Source organism: Rhinoraja longicauda, chromosome 6 (genome assembly GCF_053455715.1).
Source record: "Rhinoraja longicauda isolate Sanriku21f chromosome 6, sRhiLon1.1, whole genome shotgun sequence".
In the NCBI taxonomy this organism is placed as follows: Eukaryota; Metazoa; Chordata; class Chondrichthyes; order Rajiformes; family Arhynchobatidae; genus Rhinoraja; species Rhinoraja longicauda.
In genome coordinates this window covers 39,506,274-39,528,952 of record NC_135958.1, presented here as the reverse complement: position 1 = coordinate 39,528,952, position 22,679 = coordinate 39,506,274, and the positions used below count along the sequence as shown (strand labels likewise).

The 22,679-nt window shown below is 37.4% G+C and overlaps 1 protein-coding gene across 1 annotated transcript in view; it reads right to left on the bottom strand.

Moving 5' to 3' along the window:
• spg7 (SPG7 matrix AAA peptidase subunit, paraplegin) overlaps positions 1-22,679 on the bottom strand; it is a 57,096-nt gene that overhangs the window by 22,263 nt on the left and 12,154 nt on the right. The window contains exons 4-10 of the mRNA XM_078400851.1: positions 21,797-22,038; positions 17,796-17,935; positions 14,290-14,392; positions 13,212-13,337; positions 10,676-10,838; positions 2,297-2,470; positions 1,575-1,699 (exon numbers count right to left, since the gene is read on the bottom strand). Coding sequence (XP_078256977.1) covers positions 1,575-1,699; positions 2,297-2,470; positions 10,676-10,838; positions 13,212-13,337; positions 14,290-14,392; positions 17,796-17,935; positions 21,797-22,038 — 1,073 coding nt within the window. The remainder of the gene's footprint in view (positions 1-1,574; positions 1,700-2,296; positions 2,471-10,675; positions 10,839-13,211; positions 13,338-14,289; positions 14,393-17,795; positions 17,936-21,796; positions 22,039-22,679) is intronic.

Genomic DNA, 22,679 nt, shown 5'->3' with positions numbered 1-22,679 from the left:
GGAGTAACTCAACGGGTCAGGCAGCATCTCGGGAGAGAAGGAATGGGTATATATTACATTTATATATTATAAATACATTTATATTCTTCCACATACACAGAGACCACATACACAGTTTTGCAATGCAGTCACATTAACTTAATATTCTAGGCCAATAATCTTCAGCAATAATCTTTCCTCCATTATAAAGACAGATAATTTGACAAAGGCAATGGGCTAATGAGCAACTACACATGTAAGGAAGCAGGCAGTTCATGAAGAACACCCAGAATTGGGCTTTTAAATGGGAAATAATATTTGTTGCATATAAATGCCAGACAATAATCAGTTCCAATATGAGAATCTAACCGCTTCCCCTTGCTATTCAAGGGTATTACCATTGTCAAAATACACCATCCTCTCACATTCTGAGGGTCAGTGTTAATCAGAAAATCTAAATGAACTCAGCTCATATATACTGTAAATATGCAAGCAGAATCTATTGTAGCATGTAACTAGCCACCCAAATGTTTGCAATCATTAATGTGGCACAATTTAGAAATGTGATATCAATAGTTCAATGTATGGAGAGTGCAGCCTGTAAAATGCAAAGTTCTGCCAAAAGCATCCCATCCACAAACAGTTTAAATAGAATAGGCTACTGTATGTGGCATCTACAAAATGCACTGCACCAAGGCTTCTTTGAAAGCAACTCCCAAACTAATGATTTCCCATGTCAAGAAAGTAGAAAATGGAGAAGGCACAAAGAAACAATATCACCTCCAAGACACACAAACTGTCCTGAGCTAAAAAATACAAATCGCCTTGCCTTCATTACTGCAAGGTTGAAATTGTGGAAATTGCTACCTATCCACACAGACAAAATACCTTCAACATATTAACCGTAGTGATTTAAGGAGGACGACAACTACCCTATCCTTCACAATCAGGCAAAAACAATAAATGCTGACCTTGCCAGCAACCTGCAAATAATAAAGACAAATGCAAGTACCCCTGATGTTTATGATTTAGTCATTTTTTAAAAATAGTTTGAGCAGAAATGCAGTCAAAGTTCTCCAATAAATATTTTTAACCATTAGCCCACCAACCATAGCTTTAATTTTAAGAGTTCTAAATGTGTTTTACACCTCTTTATGATGTGCATTAAGATTTATTTTAAAACCAACACATCCTCAGCTGTGCCGCAACATATTTCCCCTTCATTTCCATTCACTTGGCTTAAAATAGAACCCAATTAAATGACAGGATTTTACAAAATCTTTCCCACTTCAATCAAAAAAAATTATTGCTTGGGTAAATTAAGTTGGAAATAACAAAGATTACAGATCGCCTTTCCAAACAAAAGTATCAAGTGAGAAAGAGTAAATGTAGGTAAGATGGAGTAGCTTTGCACAAGTATAATATTTTCAAATACTAGCTAAGAAGTCTGGATGAACTTACATTTCCATAAACATATGCTTTAGTTCAATGAAAGTAGAAAATTGCAGCTTCAAAAGGATAGCAAAAATATAGTTTAAGTTGGCTAGATAGTAAACTAATAATAATAAATATTTTATGCTCATATACATCAGTACCTGCAATGTAGGATAGTCAATAAATATATGTCTGTCCAACCGACCAGGTCGCATCAAGGCATTGTCTAAAATGTCAGCACGGTTGGTTGAAGCCAGAACTATTACATGATCTGTTGTGCCAATTCCTGTTCAAAATAAGACAGTGTGCAATGTTTCAATTAGGCCAGATGGTTCTACTACAGAAAAGTGGCAGTGTTTCAAATATTTAAATATATACTGCATTAGATGTACAAAAGCCATGCATTTAACATTCTGTGATATACAGTGTATCAAATATGACAATAAACAAACTTTTGGAATTCATGCTTTGTATGCCATGTGTGGAAATAAACAAGTAATAATCCCAGACAGCAGTAGTATTTAAACAGTTAAAATCTAGCAAGGTTGTCAAATCCTTTGAAATTCTCACAAATATGTCATTGAAACTACATTGGTTCTCTTGGTTTCGGATGTACTTTCAATATGAATAAGCTCAATAACATGCTCTTCACCCTCAGAACAGAAGCACCATTATTCTAGAATCTTAAGGACTACCAAGCACACAAACATAAGCATACAAACCAATCACTATTTGATTTAATTTGCATTCAACACCAATTATTTATCATGCAAGAGACTGCACATTTCTAACAATTCTAAGCAACAGAATATATTTTACATAAAATAATGAATATATTACCACACAAGTTTGCAGCTCAATTGTACCAATGTGTAATACCAACCATCCATTTCGACCAACAGTTGATTCAATGTTTGCTCTTCTTCAGTATTAGCAAAACCAGACATGTTACTTGATCGCCTTTTGCCTACTGCATCAATTTCATCAATGTACACAATGCATGGGGCACGAGCTCGAGCTTCCTTAAACAAACTTCGTACTCTTGCTGCACCCAGACCTGCAATGAAACATTTTGAAATAATATTTTCCAGAGGATTGTTACAAAACTGTGTTTAAAACGATAGTGATTCATGATATAACTGTAAATGCTTTCATTGGTGAGAAATAAGGTCCCAAATCATCATTTTTCATATAAGCAGAGCTGTCAGCACCAAAAAATATTGCATAACCAATCACAAAATTGAAAACCCATATTCATAATATTATTTCTGCAGGAAAACATAGGGCATACTGGGAAACCAGCATGAGATGGTACTAATACATTTACTTTAGTTTATTATTGTCGTGTGTACCAAGGAACAGTAAAAAGCTTTTAATTTCTTTAGAAAAGACTAGACATGATTACAATCAAGCCATCCACAGTGTACAGATAAAGGGGTACAACATTTAGTGCAAGATGAAGTCCGATAAAGTCAGATTAAATGTGTAGGAAGGAACTGCAGATACTGTTTTAAAAATTAAAGAGAGCTCAAAGGTTTCCAATGAGGTAGATGGTATTTGTTCATGTTCTTGCATGAACTCAATGGGTTATTTTAGTTACGAAAACTTCAAAATTAAAGTTAAGTTGGCTTAAATGTTAACCATCTGATTAGAAGGTTGTGTATTAAAATCTATATTTACCTACTGCAACACATACTCCAGGAAGATACGACAAAATGCTGTAGAGGGAATATTACGTTATTGCAAATGCCACTGTTTAAATGAGGCATTAATCAAAGACCACCAACTGCCTGTAGATTTTTAGATTGAATGTATCGCATTGCCATTGGTAGAATCTCAGTGAATTTGCAAAATAGTGGCCTCAGAAAAAATTCATTGGTGCTGAAACAATTTGAGATTTGCAAAGCATGTCAAATGCTCTATTCAAATGCAAATTATTTCTAACATCTGGGAGCACTTTTGCAAAGAAAAAGTTTCTGAACATTGTCTCCATTTTGTAATTATGCTCCGTCTGACTTTTTGAAGTCTGTACAGCAAATATACTTGCTTTAAAATATTGCAATGGAACCCACCTTCAAGCCATTATTATCCCAACCTTTTTTTTATTTATTTTTTATTTATTTTTTATTTTTTTATTTTTTTTGAAAAGCATTTGTACAAATCGAAATAAGAAAAAACACATTTGTTACAAAGTTCTTACATAGCTTCAATTTTTAAATTTTTGAAGAGAGAAAGTAAAAATAAAAATATAAAACTATAAACTTGGGGAGAGAGAGTAAGAGGGTTTAAAAAAAAAAAAAAAGGATCTAACAATAAAAATTAACGGGAGTAGATCCGGGAGACAAAAACCACAGCTGTACATCCAACCCCCAACTCAAGTTTCAACTTTTTATTTAAATTTTTTTTATTTTAGTCCTGTGCCAAACCCATTTACTTTTCTAAAAATTCAATAAATGGAGACCATATTTTTAAAAATAACTCAGGTTTGTCGATTAAGGCAAACCTTATTTTTTCCAAATGCAGGGTCTCTGTCATTTCCATAGTCCACATTTTAATTGTGGGGGTTATTGGTTTTTTCCAAAATTTAAGTATTAGTTTTTTCGCAGTTATTAGACTGTAATCTAGAAAATGTACCTGACTTACTGTAAAATTTGTAGTATGTTCTGATAATCCTAATATAATTAATTTTGGGTCCATATCTAATTTTTTATTAATAACTTTAGAAACTATTTTAAAAATCTCCAACCAGAAGTTTTGCATTTTTATACAAGTTACGAAAATATGAGTTAAATTAGCTTCTTGAAATTGACATTTATCACACATAGGAGAGATACTAGGAAAAATCCTATTTAATTTCGTCTTCGAATAATGTAATCTATGTATTATTTTAAATTGTATTAAGGAATGTCTAGTATTCAATGAACATTGATGTATATGTTGTAAACTTTCATCCCATATATCTTGCATTATAAATTGATTCAATTCGTCCTCCCATGCTCGTCTATAAGATTCTGATGACGGAATGTCAATGTCAAGGAGAATATTGTAAATAAAAGATATTAATTTATTTGAGTTATAATGTCGATTCAGGCATACATCAAGTGTTTCTGGACCTCTAAACTTATATTCTTGCATGTGTGATTTTACATAATCTCTAAGTTGTAAATATCTAAAATAATTATTAACATGTAATCCGTACTTCTGCTGTAACTCCTGAAACGAAAGAAAAGTTCCCTTATGATAAAGATCTCCCACCCTTTTGATTCCATAACTTTTCCATTGAGCAAAGCCTCTATCTAAGACAGACGGTTTAAAAGAAGGATTATTCGCAATAGGAAGGAAAACAGATAATTTACTCAATTTTAACGTAAGCTTTAATTGTTTCCAGGTACGGATAACACTATGTATAATGGGATTACCTCCATATGTTTTTTTATTTAAATTTATTGGAGCTAAGAGGATCGCACCAATATCGAATGGTAAACAATCCTCTTTCTCCATCTTTAACCAATCCGATTGTTGATCAGAATCATCCAACCAGCAGGTTATATTTTTAATATTAACCGCCCAATAATAAAATAAAAAGTTAGGTAAAGCAATTCCTCCATTAATTTTAGACTTACATAAGTGTCTTTTATTTATTCTATGAGTCTTGTAGTCCCAAATAAAATTAGTAACAATTGAATCAATTTTTAAAAAAAACTTTTTTGGAAGGTAGATCGGAATTGCTTGAAATAAGTATAATAGCTGTGGAAGAAAGATCATCTTTATAGCATTACTACGACCAACTAATGATATAGGAAGTGTTTTCCAAAATTGGATATTTCTGTGTAATTTAGCAAGTAAAGGAGGAAAATTTGATTTAAATAAAGAAGTATATTTCCTAGTCACGTAAATTCCAAGATATTTAAACTTTTCATAGGCAATTTTAAAAGGAAATTGTTGAAGTATGGCCGGATTATGCTCCATTATTGGCATAATTTCACTTTTATACCAGTTAATTCTATAACCTGAAAATGAACCAAATTGAGTTATGAGATTTAATAAATTCGGAATGCTAATTTCTGGCTTTGTAATATATATTAATACATCATCCGCATATAAAGAAATTTTATTGGTTGTATGTTTAGTGTTGTAGCCATAAATATCTGAATTTGATCTAATACTCTCAGCAAGTGGTTCTATAATAAGGGCAAATAAAAGTGGTGATAGTGGACATCCTTGTCTACAACCCCTAGCTAAATGAAATTTAGATGACAGCATTTGATTAGTTAATATTCTAGCTGTTGGGGATGTATATAAAAGTTTCACCCATGCACAAAAATTTTCACCTAGTTGAAATTTTTCCATCACTGAGAAAAGATAGGGCCATTCTACTTGATCAAATGCTTTTTCAGCATCTAGCGAGATGATTGCTAAATCTTCATTTAATAGTCTATTTGAATAAATTATATTAAACAAGCGTCTCAAGTTGAAAAATGAATATCGTTTGGCTATAAAGCCTGATTGATCGGGGTGTATCAATTTGTCTATAACTAGACTTAATCTCTGAGCTAAGATTTTCGCTAATATCTTCTGATCAGTATTTAAAAGAGCTATCGCCCTATACGAACCAGGGTCTTCAGAATCCTTATCTTTTTTAGGAATGAGGATTATTGTTGATTCAGTCAGAGTTTGTGGCAATCTCTGTTGTTTAAAGGCGTGACTATATACAGTTTGCAAACGTGGAGAGATCAAACCACTGAATTTTTTATAAAATTCATTATTTAAGCCATCAGGGCCAGGAGTCTTCCCATTTTTCATGGATTTAATAGTCTCTTCAACGTCTTTCATAGTTATTTCTGCGCCCAGTAAATTTCTATCACTCACATTCAAACCAGGAAGGTTACATTCCTGCAAAAACTTTTGCATCTGCGCAGAAGTATCTGTTATTTTTGATGAATATAATGACTGATAAAATTGCAAAAATCTCTGATTAATATCCTTAGGTAGTTTAAGCAAATCTCCATTTTCTGATCTAATTTTATGAATTGTAGAATCATCTTCTAATTTACGGAGTTGACGTGCTAGCAATTTCTGTGGTTTATCTCCAAATTCAAAATGTTTTTGTTTAGTATATTGAAAAAGCCTTAAAATATGAGCTGAAAGGATATAATTTAACTTATATTTGAGAACTGCAATTTTATTATGTATTTCAATAGAGGGAGCGATGGCATTTGTTATGTCTAACTGTCTTATCTGACTTTCCAGGTCATTCTGTTCAGCTCGGTTCTTCTTGTTTTGAGACGCTTGAAAAGCAATAATACATCCTCTCACAAACGCTTTAAATGTTTCCCAAAGCAGGGACGCAGGTGTTTCAGGAAGGTCATTTGCGTTAAAAAAAATCTCAAATTGCGATTTAAGATAGTCATAACATGCTTTTTCATTTAAGATTTGCGGATTAAATCTCCAATTAGTCTGTTTCCCCGTTACTCCTTGGAGTTTTACCCTAAATGTTAAAGGGGCATGATCGGATATAATAATATTATGATATTTTGAATTATACGTATAAGGAATAAGTTTGGAGTCCACCAAGAAATAATCAATTCTTGAATAAGTTTTATGCACAGGTGAATAAAATGAATACTCTCGGCCTGAAGGATTATCAATCCTCCAAACATCTTTTATATTTGCATTATTTATATAAGAGTTTAATAATTCACACGACTTGGATTTTGTTTTCCTTTGAGTTGAAGATCTATCCAAATAAGGATCTAATGTACAATTTAAATCTCCTCCAATTATCAAGTTATATTGTCCAAATTCTGGAATGGTATTAAATATATTTTTTTTAAATAACGGATTATCAAAATTTGGTGCGTAGACATTCACCAATATCAATTTTGTAGAATATAGTTCTCCCACTAATATAACATATCTACCTTCAGTGTCGACTATAGAGGAAGTATTTATAAATGGTATACCCTTACGAATTAAAATAGCAACACCTCTTGATTTAAAGGGAAACGATGAGTGAAATACTTTATCAATCCATTTGCCTTTCAGTCTATTATGTGCTACATTTTTAAGATGAGTTTCCTGAAGGAACATTATATCTGCATCAATAGATTTTAAATGTGAAAGTACTTTACCTCTTTTAATTGGTTCATTAACACCCTTGACATTCCAACTACAAAATGTAATACCTTTAACCCCTGTTTTCCTAATAGAATCTTGCATCTTAACCGATAAATGGGCTATAATAAAGCAAATGGTCTGGCACCCGGACTACCACATTTTTCTTGAATGAGGGGTGGATGATCTTTTGTACAGCGTAGAGTGCCTCCCGGAAATATCTCCCAAAAGTATATAATTTCTGAAAAATGACATAATAAAAGTTAAATCTAAAAAAAAAATCAATATATAAAAGGTTAAAAGAGTGCAGGAAAAAAGAAGAGACAACTAAAACTACAACTACAATTAGTGCAGTTAGTGTTAGCCACCCTAAGGTGGCAAAAAATCTAAGGACTTCCGTAAGATGTAAAAAAAAATTAATACTAGCTCCGTTTTTTAACACAGTTATTTTTTTTTTTTTTTTCCCGTTTTAAAATATATATATTTTTAGAAGCAAGGGGAAATAAACAGGACAGGCCCAAAGGAATTTAATCCAAAATAGGCCAGTTTTCCCCCCTAGGGTGTATTAGTTAAATGTTAAAAGTAAAATTTACATGAGTCAAGTGTTACTTGAACTTCTTATTGGTAGTGATTAATAATATTTTTTTATTAATAGTAGTTAATAAAGATTAATAGTCATATAGCTTATTCACTGGTCTTGGAACTTTAAATTATAACGCCTTATAGCCCAATCAGTTCTCTGCCAGTGATTACAGCCGTGGAGTGGTATTCATCCCTTCAGCAAGTTTTCAATCTCTCGGGCGAATTCGAATGCTTTATTGTGATCAGTATAAAAGGTTTCTGTCTGCTTGTAGGTGACTCGCAGTTTGGCCGGGTACAACATTCCGAATCTGAGCGATGGGATCTTCCTCAGAATTGATCTTGTCTCATTAAAAAGTGCTCTTTTCTTAACCACCTCAGCAGGATAATCTCTAAAAATACGGATATTGTCGCCTTGGAATGATAAGTTTCTGTTGATAGCGATTCTCGACAGAATATCTTCTAAGACGTGAGAGTAGTGTACCTTTAATATCAGATGCCTTGGGGGAGCGCCAGCAGCTGGCCGAGCTCTCAGTGCTCTGTGGGCTCGATCCAGCAAAGGTTTTGTGTCCAATTTCAAAACATCCCGTAGGAGTTCAGCAGTGAAATCACAGAGGTTTTTATCTTTCTCTTGGCCTTCTTTAACTCCAACAATCCTTAGGTTCTGACGTTTAGAGCGACCCTCTAAGTCAATGCATTTCTCGGTTACTTTCGCTAGTAGATCAGATAGGCGTTGAGTCTCCGTTAATACCCTTTTTGTTGTATCAGCGCTTGTCTCAGCTAGAACTTCCAACTCGCGTATAGCCTCGTCATGTTGATGTACCGTAGTAGTAATATGCTCCAACTTACTGGTAAAGTCAGAATCCAGCTTTTGTAGTTTAGAGTTTACTTCCACCATATGTTCGTTCATACTATCACATATTTCTTTCTTCACTGATGATAACTTCTCACTGATGATAGTTGATATTTCTCCCTATCCCAACCTTTTTAAACGCTAGTTACAATGCTTAACGACTATCTGAAGATTACTGTAGCATTCCATTTATGTTTGGAATTTATTTTCAGTAAAGACTCTTTCGGCTGAACATTGGCAAACTATAATCACTGCCACGCATTTTGAGAACACTTATTCATGCAAGCGGCTGCAAGTTTTGGGAGTTACAAGCAAATCCAAAAATCCCAATCTTAACGGTCAAACTCCACTAGTACTTTGCCAGCTATGCTCTGGTGCTAGACTCTGCATGGAGTACAACAATGAATAAGGGATGATGAGATTTCTCAGGATTTAAAATAGGGAACATGTTCTTGGATCTTTACTAGAGTCATAGACTGATACAGTGTGGAAACAGGCCCTTCGGCCCAACTTGCCCACACTGGCCAACATGTCCCAGCGACACTAGTCCCACCTGCCTGCGCTTGGTCCATATCCCTCCAAACCTGTCCTACCCATGTATCTGTCTAACTGTTTCCAAAATGATGGGATAGTCCCAGCCTCAATTACCTCATCTGGCAACTTGTTCCAAACACCCACCACCCTTTGTGTGAGAAAGTTACCCCTCAGATTCCTGTTAAATCTTTTCCCCTTCACTATGAACCTATGTCCTCTGGTCCTCGATTCCACTACTCTAGGCAACAGACTCTGTGCATCTACCTGATCTATTCCTCTCATGATTTTATACACCTCTATAAGATCACCCCTCATCCTCCTGCGCTCCAAGGAATAAAGACCCAGCCTAAACCTCTCCTTGTAGCTCACACCCTCTAGTCCTGGCAACATCCTCGTAAACCTTCTCTGAACACTTTCAAGCTTGACAATATCATTCCTATAACATGATGCCCAGAACTGAACACAATATTCTAAATGCGGTCTCACCAACTGCCACATGGCCTCCCAACTAGATTGAACCCATAACAGGAATGCAAGTCTGTTCATCCGAATGTCAATTTTATAGCTCAGAATAAAGGATATAAAAAGGCAAGCTACACTTCTAAAAATGTGATAATTTAAAAAGTTAAATATCTTTAGATGCCCGTTTAACTTTTAAAATGGAATTGTTTATTTTTAAATAGTTTTTAACTGACTTGGAATGCCCGGCAGATTTATAGACATTGAAAAGACTATTTCCAGTTTTGAAACAAGGCAAAGCTAAGGCATGCTTAGCTGTTCATTGAACATTTCCGTGAAATTTTATGGACAAGGCATAAGCAATAAATATCTGTAATGGGCAGCACGGTGAAGCAGCGGTAAAGTTGCTGCCTTACAGTGAATGCAGCGCCGGAGAACCGGGTTCAATCCCGACTACGGGTGCTGTCTGTACAGTTTGTACGTTCTCCCCGTGACCTGGGTGGGTTTTCTCCGAGATCTTCAGTTTCCTCCCACACGCCAAAGGTTTGTAGGTTAATTGGCTTGGTAAATGTAAAAATTGTCCCCAGTGGGTATAGGATAGTGTTCATGTGCGGGAATCGCTGGTCGGCGCGGACCGAAAGGGCCTGTTTCCGCGCTGTATCTCTAAATTAAAAAATCTAAATGAATAACTCTAATCTTTTTTTGGAACTATTTTCTCCTCACCTCCAATCACTTCCACAAACTCTGACCCAGCCATAGCTAAGAAAGGAGCCTGGGCTTCAGATGCAACAGCTTTTGCCAGAAGTGTTTTGCCACATCCTGGTGGTCCCAGCAATAAAGCTCCCTTTGGAACTTTGGCACCCAGTTGCAAGTAACGGTCCGGGTTCTGAAAAAACAAATAGACAACTTCACTTTCTTTCCTTTCCAAGTGATACACCACCAGTTTCTGCTTATGCCTCCAAAAGTGCTATTCTAACAGTGAAATGTAATAAGAAACTAATGAACTGTTGGCATAATTAACTCGTATTTGAGCTGATAGCAATACTACAGGAACTTCTACATTTAAGGAATGCCCTCGTTCAATTTGTTCAATATTTGTTTTCTGTTAATCTTCATGATTCGGCATGTCCAGCAGGACCGTTACCCTAAGCCAACATAAAAGGAAGAACAGAAGGAGACTGCATATGCTGGAATCTGGAGCAAAAGTCAAACTGTTAGAGGAACTTGGCAGTCAAGCAGCATCAGTGAAGTCAAAGGGATAATCAACATTTCAGGTTATGACACTGCTTCAGTACCTTGTGATTGTTATTTTCTAAAAAGAGAAGGCTGAAAAGCAGTTTGAATGTAGGAAGAGATGTATTTTAAAATGGGATATATTGACAACACCAACAAAAACATTAGAAGGTATAGTTTACTTAAAAATAACCCTTTACGCAGAAAATAGCAAGTTGATTCACATTACCTGATTTTTAATGAAGGCATATCTTTGTCAAGATCAAATGCCAAAGGACTTTGCTCCCCGTCACCTGCAACATGCATCTGGCTTCACATTTCACTCCTCATTTTTCTTTATCTGACATTCTTTTATCTCCTTTTCATCTCCAGCTTTTGAACATTCATCTTCCAATTAAATCCCCCTTACCTCTACTCATCTATCACTTGCCAGGCTTTGTCCTGCTCCCACCTCTTTTCCAGCTTTCTCAACCCTACTACAAGCAGTCTGAAGAAGGGTCCTGACCCCAAATGTTGCTGGTCCATGTCCTTCAGATATGCTGCCCGACCCACTGAGTTAATCCAGCACTTTGTGGTTTTACACAACATTTCAGCAGCTGCAGTTCCTTGTGTTGCTATAGGATTTATTCTTAATATCACATAAGCATATTTTCATTGGGAAAGAGAACCAGATTTTTGAAAATAAACTTCAGTCAAGAAAACAAAAGAACGTCATATTTTCCTTAAATATCTTTTCACAGGGTGGAAAATTCAAAATGTCCAAGAGATATTTAAATACTCATAGTATCCAAACTTTTTTGAATCAGAACATTTGTTCAGATTAGTTTACAGATACAGCAGCATGGAAACAGGCCCTTAGAACAGGTGATCGATAGGACTCAGTGGGCATATGTTATCCCACTTTCTCATCCTCTCCTTACTTAATCGGGGTAATTTAGAGGCTAATTTTCCTACAAACCCTCAGGTCTTTGAGACGCGGGAGGAAACCGGAGCACCCAGAGGAACCCACGTGTTCACAGGAAAAACCTGCAAACTCCACACGAAAGCACCCGAGGTCAGATAGAACTCTAGGGGCTAGTGGAATCAAGGGATATGGGGAGAAGGCACGAGATTTAAAAGTTATTTGGACAGGTTACACGGTAGGAAAGGTTTAGGGGGATATGGGCCAAACACAGGCAAATGGGATTACTTGAATGGGGAATCTTGGTTGGCACGGACAAGTTGGACTGAAGGGACTGTTTTCATACTGTTTGACACTATGACTTCTTGCACAATAGTGTACTTTTGTTTTCTAATTGTGTTTTTGCATTTGTCTCTTTTCTTTTGGCTGTCTTAGATAATGTATAATTCATGTTATTGTTGATTGTACGAGTCTCTATGCCTGCCATGGTGCTGCAAGCAAGATTTTCTTTGATTTGTGTTTTTCACTCCCAGCATAATTCCAGATGATTTTCACCCATTCTGTAATGGTCTCCATGAAGGAATCTATTTTTTTGTTTTTTCTTCTAAATCTTCCACCAGTTAGTCAAAGACAAGGCAAAATGCACAATGCATTTACAATGCTGCAATAAGTTATATCTTAACAGTTGGTTATTTCTAGAATCACATTGAAATTTAATTTGACACTTGAAGTTGCTCAAGTTATCAATAAAAGGGCAACACAGTCCAGTTTGTTGTGTTATCCACTGAAAACTGTCCATTTGTACCATCTTCTCGCTTTCCTTAACTTCAATTCTTCTTAACTTGCTGATTTTCAAGTAGAGAAGGAAATACTACTTCCAATCTGCAAATTATGTTATTATGTAAATACCGCATCATGAAAAATTGTTGCATACTTTTAGGATATTTCAAAATATAACTCCAAACTCATTCATGTGGCTGGCTATGAGCAATTGTTTCATAGGGAACGGCAGGTGCAATTGAAACTTTACTAAACATTGAAAAGGATTGTTATTTCAGATCTAAGCAAGCTGCTTTTCAAATAGAATTTATGTTAAAAAATTAGTTTCCAAACCAATCCAGTTACCTTCAGGTAATCGACAAACTCGTTAACTTCCAGCTTGGCCTCATGCATTCCTGCCACGTCCTTAAATGAAACCCCTTTCCCAGACTTTCCATCCACAATTGTGAAACGAGCCATTTTTAGCTGATTCTATGCATTGTTGAAAAAAATAGCATTAAGGGACATAAACACCGCATAGTTCAGCATAATAATCTTTATCAGCAACAGTTGCCTTTGCTCCACAATTGTTTTTGCAAATCGATTGGAAAATGTAGCTTTAAAAAACATATTTGAGTAAACCCACAGGTATGGCGAAAATTGGATATTTTATAAAAATACACATCTACTCCATAAAGATAGAATTCTGATAACCTTAATGTCAGAGTTACATCAGAATGACATCTTCAATATTTCAAGAAACAATTATTTAAATCCCAACATTAAAAAATGTAGCAAAAAATGAAAGTAGCTTCAAGATTGCCGGGGCAGTGGGGTGAGGAAAGAGCTGGGGATCAGCTCTTGATAAAAGAAATAAACAAGTCACATCCAACTCAACCTGCAGCGGAATGTGTCCTGCAGATGAAGAAACAGGATAACAAATTTCAGTATAATTTTCAATCGCACATTTAAAAAATCCTCACAGCTAGAAGACTAAAATCAAAGAGGTTTAAATCCTCGAAGCAATCTGTGGAATTTATGTTTGTATAGCAAACAGGTGAGTCTCAGGTGTGCATCAAGAAATACTGCACTGGATTTCCATCCTACCGTTCAAGGGCCAAAATCCCAAAATGCTTTTCTAGGGGCATTATGGCAAATTGGCCAAAAGGCCCAAAATACTTTTCTAGGGGGATTATGGCAAATTGGCCAAAAGGCCCAAAACATACTTTAGATACATAAATGACATTTAACAAAATAAAACTCATGGCTGCAAACATTGCGGCATTTCAATAATGAAAAACATTCATATTCCACATTTATTGCAAAAACCAAATAACACTAAAATACAAACCTTGACTGGACACCATACACTAAGGTATGTTCTCTAAGCATATGGATGATTCAAAGAAACTAAAGTGAACTTTATATTATTAATCATACTTACAAATGCGCTAAATCCACCTTCTCTTCCAGCCATTCCTGCAAGCCGAAATATGTACCACAGGATTGCCACTCCCACCGCAGCCATCCCCAGGGCATACAGTGCACTTTGGAGGAAAAAAGCTCATTATGAGTTCATTAGTTACAATTTGACTAAAATCAGCCTTGAGGCAATTTCAATTAACAGCATGAGAGCTACATCTTATTGAAGTTCGTTAGAAACATAGAAAAACAACCGAGTGCAGTCATCTGGCCCAGCTTTGCAATTCAATAATAATAATAATAATAATAATAATAATATTCATTTATTGTCATTGCAACGAGTACAACGAAATTAAAAAATAGCCAATCCTGACGGTGCGTACAAACATATATGCAATAAATGCAAAAACAAATAAATACATAAATACAATTAAATACAATTATGTTAAGTACAAAGATTTTTTAGTGTTGCCTAGTGCAAAGGTAGTGTTCAGTTCTCGTATGGCCCTGGGGTAAAAACTGTTCTTAAGTCTGTTTGTTCGGGATTTTATCGACCTGAAACGTCGACCAGAGGGCAGATGAACAAACAGACGGTGGCCGGGGTGGGATGGATCTTTTATTATTTTGCCTGCTCTACTGAGGCAGCGTAGGCTGAACAGGTGCTCCAGGGAGGGCAGTGAGCAGCCGATGATTTTCTGGGCCGTCGTGATGACCCTCTGAAGGGCCTTCCTGTCCTTTTCTGAGCAGCTGGCATACCATGTGGTTATACAGTATGCCAGAACACTCTCGATGGAGCAGCGATAGAAGGACAACATGAGCTTCTCCTGCAGGTTGGTTTTCCTGAGGATCCTCAGGAAGTGGAGTCTCTGCTGTGCCTTCTTTACTGTGGTGATGGTGTTGGTAGACCAGGTGAGATCCTCTGCGATGTGCGTACCCAGGAACCTGAAAGCTGGTACCCTTTCCACACAGACCCCATTGATGTAGAGTGGGTCGTAATCTCCACTGGTTTTCCTAAAGTCAATTATAAGTTCCTTTGTTTTGGAGGAGTTCAGGACCAGATTGTTCACTGAACACCATGCTGCCAGCCTTTGGATTTCATCCCTATAGGCTGTCTCATCTCCTTCTGAGATGAGTCCAACCACAGTCGTGTCATCCGCGAACTTGATGATGGTGTTGGTGGGATGGGTGGGGGCGCAGTCGTGAGTGTAGAGGGAGTAAAGGATGGGGCTCAACACACAGCCCTGTGGTGAGCCGGTGCTCAGTGTAATGGTGGAGGAGAGGTGAGGGCCTATTTTGACTGTCTGGGGGCGGTTGGTCAGAAAGTCCTTGATCCATTTGCAGATGGTTTGGGAAAATCCAAGGTCGGAAAGTTTGGTGACCAGTCTGCTCGGGATGACCGTGTTAAAGGCAGAGCTGAAGTCGAGGAAGAGCATCCTCACATAGCTCCCCTGGTGTTCAAGGTGGGTCAGTGCAGTGTGAAGAGCAGTGTCGATGGCATCCCCTGTAGACCTATTTGCTCTGTAGGCAAACTGGTGTGGGTCGAAGGTGGGTGGGAGGCTGGCTTTGATGTGCTGCAGGACCAGTCTCTCGAAGCACAGTCATGGCTGTTCCTCTTTGTCGATATTATTGTAGTGCGCACTCTTCTTACCCTTGATATTCTTTATCTTGAGAAAACTACCCATCTCCTTCTTAAATATATTCAGCAACTTGGCCTCCCCCACTTTAATGGTACAGAATTTCAGAGGTTCAAATATCTGTGAGGCTCCGATTTTCTTCCCGCATTCTCTAGATCAATGGTTTTGTCTATTTTTGCTGAATCCTTCAGCCTGCTACTTTTTCTGTCAATTTGTTGCAACCTTTTTGGATGAAACTTAACTTTTAATCCTTGATTTTCTGTAAATAAAAGTAGTAATTTACACTAAAAATGTATTAAACTGTTCTGTATTACAATTCTAAAATCTGCCCCAATGTTTCCACGTTTACACATTTCATTTTGTCCTCTACTTTGATTCGCTATACCTATCTGGTATACCCATTTGTATCCATGATATAACATGCACAATAGACAAAAGGGTATACAAAGCTGGGTGGTAGTGTGAGCTGTGAGGAAGATGCTATGAGGTTGCAGGGTGACTTGGACAGGTTGTGTGAGTGGGCGGATGCATGGCAGATGCAGTTTAATGTGGATAAGTATGAGGTTATCCACTTTGGTGGTAAGAATAAGAAGGTAGATTATTATCTGAATGGTGTCAAGTTAGGAAAAGATCTGGGTGAGATGAGATGAGATCTGGGTGTCCTAGTGCATCAGTCACTGAAAGGAAGCATGCAGATACAGCAGGCAGTGAAGAAAGCCAATGGAATGTTGGCCTTCATAACATGAGGAGTTGAGTATAGGAGCAAAGAGGTCCTTCTGCAGTTGTATAGAGCCCTAGTGAGACCGCACCTGGAGTACTGTGTGCAGTTTTGGTCTCCAAATTTGAGGAAGGATATTCTTGCTATTGAGGGCGTGCAGCGTAGGTTTACAAGGTTAATTCCCGGAATGGCGGGACTGTCATAAGTTGAAAGACTGGAGCAGCTAGGCTTGCATACACTGGAATTTAGAAGGATGAGAGGGGATCTTATTGAAACATACAAGATTATTAAGGGGTTGGACACGTTAGAGGGAGGAAACATGTTCCCAATGTTGGGGGAGTCCAGAACCAGGGGCCACAGTTTAAGAACGGAGATGAGGAAAAAAAATTCAGTCAGAGAGTTGTAAATCTGTAGAATTCACTGCCTCAGAAGGCAGTGGGGGCCAATTCTCTGAATGCATTCAAGAGAGAGCTAGATAGAGCTCTTAAGGATAGCGGAGTCAGGGGTATGGGGAGAAGGCAGGAACGGGGTACTGATTGCGAATGATCAGCCATGATCACATTGAATGGTGGTGCTGGCTCAAAGGGCTGAATGGCCTACTCCTGCACCTATTGTCTATTGAATTCAAGGGCATAATTGTTAACATACATCTACTGTGAAATACTCAAAAATATTTTCACTCCTTTGCCAACAGATGTCAAATGCAGAATCATTAAATTTCCTATTTAATCAATCTGAACCTGAATCACAAAGCAAAAAAACACATTTGTTAAACTGATGGACAAATTTGAAGAAACAATAGTAAAATTTAGTTCAATCTTCAAGATGCAGAATGTCAAGCTCAGAATGCTACTCTCAAAGCAGCAACATCTAATTCCATGAATGGGTTAAAAGTTTATCTTTCCTTACTTTAGAAATACATGTCCTCTTTCTTCAGCATGGGGATATCACCAATATGTGACTTATTGTGCCAATGTTTCTGTAATTTCTACTTATACCATGGAAATTATTATGGGTAGACATAAAATGCTGGAGTAACTCAGCGGGTTAGGCAGCTTCTCAGGAGAGAAGGAATGGGTGACGTTTTGGGTTGAGACCCTTCTTCAGACTGATCTGATTATGGAAATTCTTGTTTCATTCCCCACCAGAACCTTTAATAATAAAAGATAAACTCACTTTCCAAAGAAACCTGTGCGTTTGTATGATACTGGGATCCTGTCCTTCCCGTCAATCCCAAGCTCTGTTTCAACAGACCGTAACTTCTCTTCAAACTTATCGATGTTTGCTACCTGCATTCGATACATCAGAGCTAATCGCTACAAAATAAGTTACAAAAGTTAAATGTCATCAACAAATATAAATAAATCATTGGTGGTGCAACTTACAATTTCTTTCCGCCATTATTTTGTAGCTGTATTTTCTGAGATAAATTTAGTCTAATTGTAATCAAATAAGTTACAGATTTCAAAAGAAGAACAAACAAGTGGAAAAGCAAGCACAGTAAAACATATGGATCAAGGCACTTATCCATAATTATTCAAGATTAACCCTCAACTGGAAATGACGATGAGAGCAGAATCAGATCAAGCTGCTTTCTACATCGGAACAAGTGTGAGGCATTTCATGTTGGGAGGTCGAATGCAAGGGAAAATGTACGTTTAATGGCTTAACAGCATTGACACAGAGGGATCTTCAAGTCCATTATTCCCTGAAAGTGGCAACACAAGTAGATAGTGGTAAAGAACGCAAATGGCATGCTTGCCTTCATTGGTCGAAGCATTGATTATAAGAGTCATGAAGACATGATGCAGCTTTTAAGATTTGGTTAGGCTACATATGGAGTATTGTATGAGGTTCTAGTCGCCCCAGTATAGGAAGGATGTGGAGGTTTTGGAAAGGGTGAAGAGGTGGTTTACCAGAATGATGTCTGGTTTAGAGGGTATTTGGTACAGGAAGAGGTTAAAGATTTGGATAATTTTCTTTGGAACATCGTAGTTTGAGTGGAGATCTGATAAAAGAGACTTTTGGATAGGCACATGGATATGCAGGGAATGGAGGGATATGTATTATGTGCAGGCAGATTAGTATTAGTCTTTCCATCATGTTCAGCACACTTTGTGGGCCAAAGGGCCTGTGAACTATATCCTATGAACAATCTGCCAGCATGTGTCATCAATTCTTTCCCGTTAACAACTTGGCAGTGTACAAAGGATATCTTCTGATTATGAGATCATATGCATGTCAAAAGTTAGTTGTTTTGTAGTTGGGGAAAATATTGATGATCTTTGAACAGATTTCAGTAGCTTAGTTTTAATTTAGAGATACAGCATGGATTTGGCCCACCAAATGCACGCAGACCATGAATCACCAATTCATGCTAGTTCCATGTTAGCCCCTTTCTCATCCACTCCCGACACATTAGGAGCAATTTCCAGAGGCCAATTAACCTACTAACCTGCACGTCTTTGAGATGTGGGAGGAAACCAGAGCACCCACAGGACACCTACACGGTCACAGGGAGAACATGCAATTTCCACACAGACAGCCCCCAAGGTCAGGATCGAACCCCTGTCTCTGGTGTTGTGAGGCAGCAGCTCTACCAGTTGAATTTCAAATCTCTCCAAAAATTAATTTGCATTTTACAGACTATGAGAGTTTTGGTGTAGTAACAAGGAACTGCAGATGCTGGTTTACAAAAAAGACACAAAGTGCTGCAATAACACAGTACTGTCACACAGCATCTCTGGAGAACATGGATAAGTGATGTTTCAGGTTGGGACTTCTTCAGACTGATTATGGTGGGGGGGGGGGGGGGGGGGTTAAGAAAGCTGGAAGAAAGGACTTTTGCTATTGCCTGGTGATTCTGTACCATCAGTGAGAGAGTGAGTTACTTGAACTGGAAATAGTTTACACCTTATAAAGAACAGACCATTTAAAGCACTATTCTAAAATCACTAGATTATTAGAAAGTAGATATTTTACTTCCAATTAAGAATAAAATGCACATAATTTCACAAATGTCCAAGCTTTAACATTTAAATTTAATTTCAATAAAGCTCTAAAGAAACAAAGGAAGACAACAATTATTTAGCTCTGCCACTTGTGTAAGCAAGTAATAGCTAGATTTATTCAGCATTGAGATTCAGAGATTGAACGCAACACTCAAGTTGTGAACGTACTGCTTCCCATTTATGTCAACGATAGTGTGAGGCGCTTTGCCATTACACACCCTAGAGTGCACAGAACATGGCAATAACTGTAAACAGAAAATGCCTGATGCAATGGATTTGGAATTTGGAAATAAAGCCAATAAGCAACTATTAATTTAGCATTAAAAAGTTGATGAGAGAAGCTTGCCAAAATAATTGATTTTGTCATTATTATGAATAATTCTCACAAATGTGCCAGAACTGCACAAATAGTTTCGGTAAGCAATTAATTTTTTCCAAATGCTTTTGAATGATCTTAAAAAACAAAATTGAGTGGAAAGAACCTTTTTTAATGTCCATTTCATTTTGCCTTACAGCCAAAAAATATTCAAGTACTTTATAGTTCATTTCCAATATCCTGACATCATTTGTTGCCCATCCCTAGCCGGTGGATCACATTCTTGAACTGCTGCATCTGATGACAGTATTGGGAAGGTCCAGGATTCAAACATGAAAACAAATTAATAGTCTGTCATCGGGTCAGGGTGTGTTTGATATTTGGGAGGTGCTGCTGCCCGTGTACTGCTTGATAGAAATAGTCGTGAGTTGCAAATGTACTGTTGCAGTAGCGTAGGTGAATATGGTACACACAGCTGCTGTAATGCAAGTGGAGGGAGTAAATACTTTGTATAGTGGGCAAGGTTCACTTCAGCAAATTATTTTGTCCTGAACAGTATCAAGTTTTTTTGAGTGCTGCTATATCTGTGCTCATCTAAGCAAACTGAAACTCAGCACATTCCTGATTTGTACTTTGTAAATAATGGAAAGACTGTTCTGTATTGGCTGGGGAGGGAGGCTGAACTCACTTATATGATACCCAGTTGGATTTCCATTTTATCCAGGATAGACACAAAATGCTCAAGTAACAGGCAGCATCTCTGGATACAAGGAATGGGTCGAGACCCTCTTCCAGCATCTGCAGTTTCTTCCTACACACTTTCCATTTTATCCACACTATTTACAGTGAAATTCTGATAATCTGTTATTTAATTTTACAGAAATCCCAGTGGTTCGTCATCAGGCTTACTGGGTTTGTTTCCAATGTACCCTTTAAACGTGGTTCATGAGAAAATGTATTACATTTTACTATAATACTGCGTAACATCTAGAACATTTCTTCCCTCCAGAGATGCTGCCTGTCCCGCTGAGTTTCTCCAGAATTTTGTGTCTACCTTTGATTTAAACCAGCATCTGCAGTTCTTTCTCACATGAATTAAGAAGAGTGTTGGGCGACACACTTATTATTTAACACGACAAACGATTTGCTGGTAGCACCCAGTGGGCCAAGTAGCATCTGTGGGGGGAATGAAATTGTTGAAGTTTCAGCATAAAAGCCAGATTTATGACATGTTGTTTAAGACTAGCACAATAAACCTTCTGTGCAAGTCTCACTTAGGCAGCAAAAAAACAAAATCCTGCTCACTGAATTCACAAAACAAGAAAATCTTGTTTTTAAAATCGTTCTTATTCATGTCCAACCTAATTATATCTTGAAAGTTATTCCCAATCCTCCTTGTCACAACATGAGACTTTGGAATATGAAATCAGCCCAGCAAGTATGGAAAGGTGACAATTTAAACATACATTCTTCAAACTATTTAAGAGTGATAGTTTAGTTTAGAGATACAGCGTGGAAACAGGCCCCTTCGGCCTACCGGGTCGGCGCCGACCAGCGATCCCCGCATATTAACACTATCCTCCACCCGCTAGGGACAATTTCTACATTTACCAAGCCAATTAACCTAGAGTGTGGGAGGAAACTGAAGGTCTCAGAGAAAAACCCACGCAGGTCACGGGGAGAACGTACAAACTCCGTACAGACAGCACGCATAGGCGGGATCGAACCCGGGTCTCCGGCGCTGCATTCACTGTAAGGCAGCAACTCTACTGCTGCGCCACTGTGCCACCGAACAGTACACAACATAAACCTATTACAATATATATCAAAAAAAATGTTTAACAGCTTACCGGTCTACCAAATACTACAGCTCCTGGGTGAAGGTAGATTTCTACAATATCACTCTCTGGAACAACCTGGACCCTGGCCACTTCACCCTTTGCCAACATCTCCTGGACAAAATCATTCCACGAGATATTTCCTCCACTGCTGTTAATGGAGTTCAACAAGCTCATTATAACAGCTATTATAAATAAGGTCCTCAGTCGTTCTCTGTACATTTGATCCTCCCTCTCCCGTCTCCTTTTCTCTTCTATTTGGAAAAGAGAAAGAACAAGAATCATATTATGAAACCAGAAACTGGAAAGTTGCAAGAAGGAGAAAATAACTTGTTACCAGTTCACTGGGTTCAATACCATTAACAGAATTTGTCCATCATCAGAACAAATGCTTTGATTGATTTAGAATGAAAATAAAATTATGATGTTTCATAAGAACATTAAAGATACATTTACTAATACAGAAGTAAAAGCTACATTGTGAAAATGTTCATCCTTAATCATTTTTATTACACTAAATTCTATATATGGATCTCAGCTTTTCTTGCTGCGCTACTTTGGTTTAGGGCTCTGTTGCTCTAAATTAGAAAGCTGAAGGCATGAGTTTCATTTCTTCACAGTCTATAATTCTCCACTTCTGCCACCACTCCAGTTGGATATTCATTTTCCCTAAGTCGCATTATCCAATTTGAGTCTTGCTATCAATGGCTGCATTTTATGCCCAGATTCTACTCACTGGAACCCCAACACATCTGGAATCCTACATGACAACAGTCACTACTCTTCAAATCTATTTTGCTAATGACAAAGTACTTTGAAATGTCCGAAGTTGTGAAATGTGATCAAGACTTTTGCCCTCCATAGCCGACTCATTCTTCCAATTTACAAAATACAT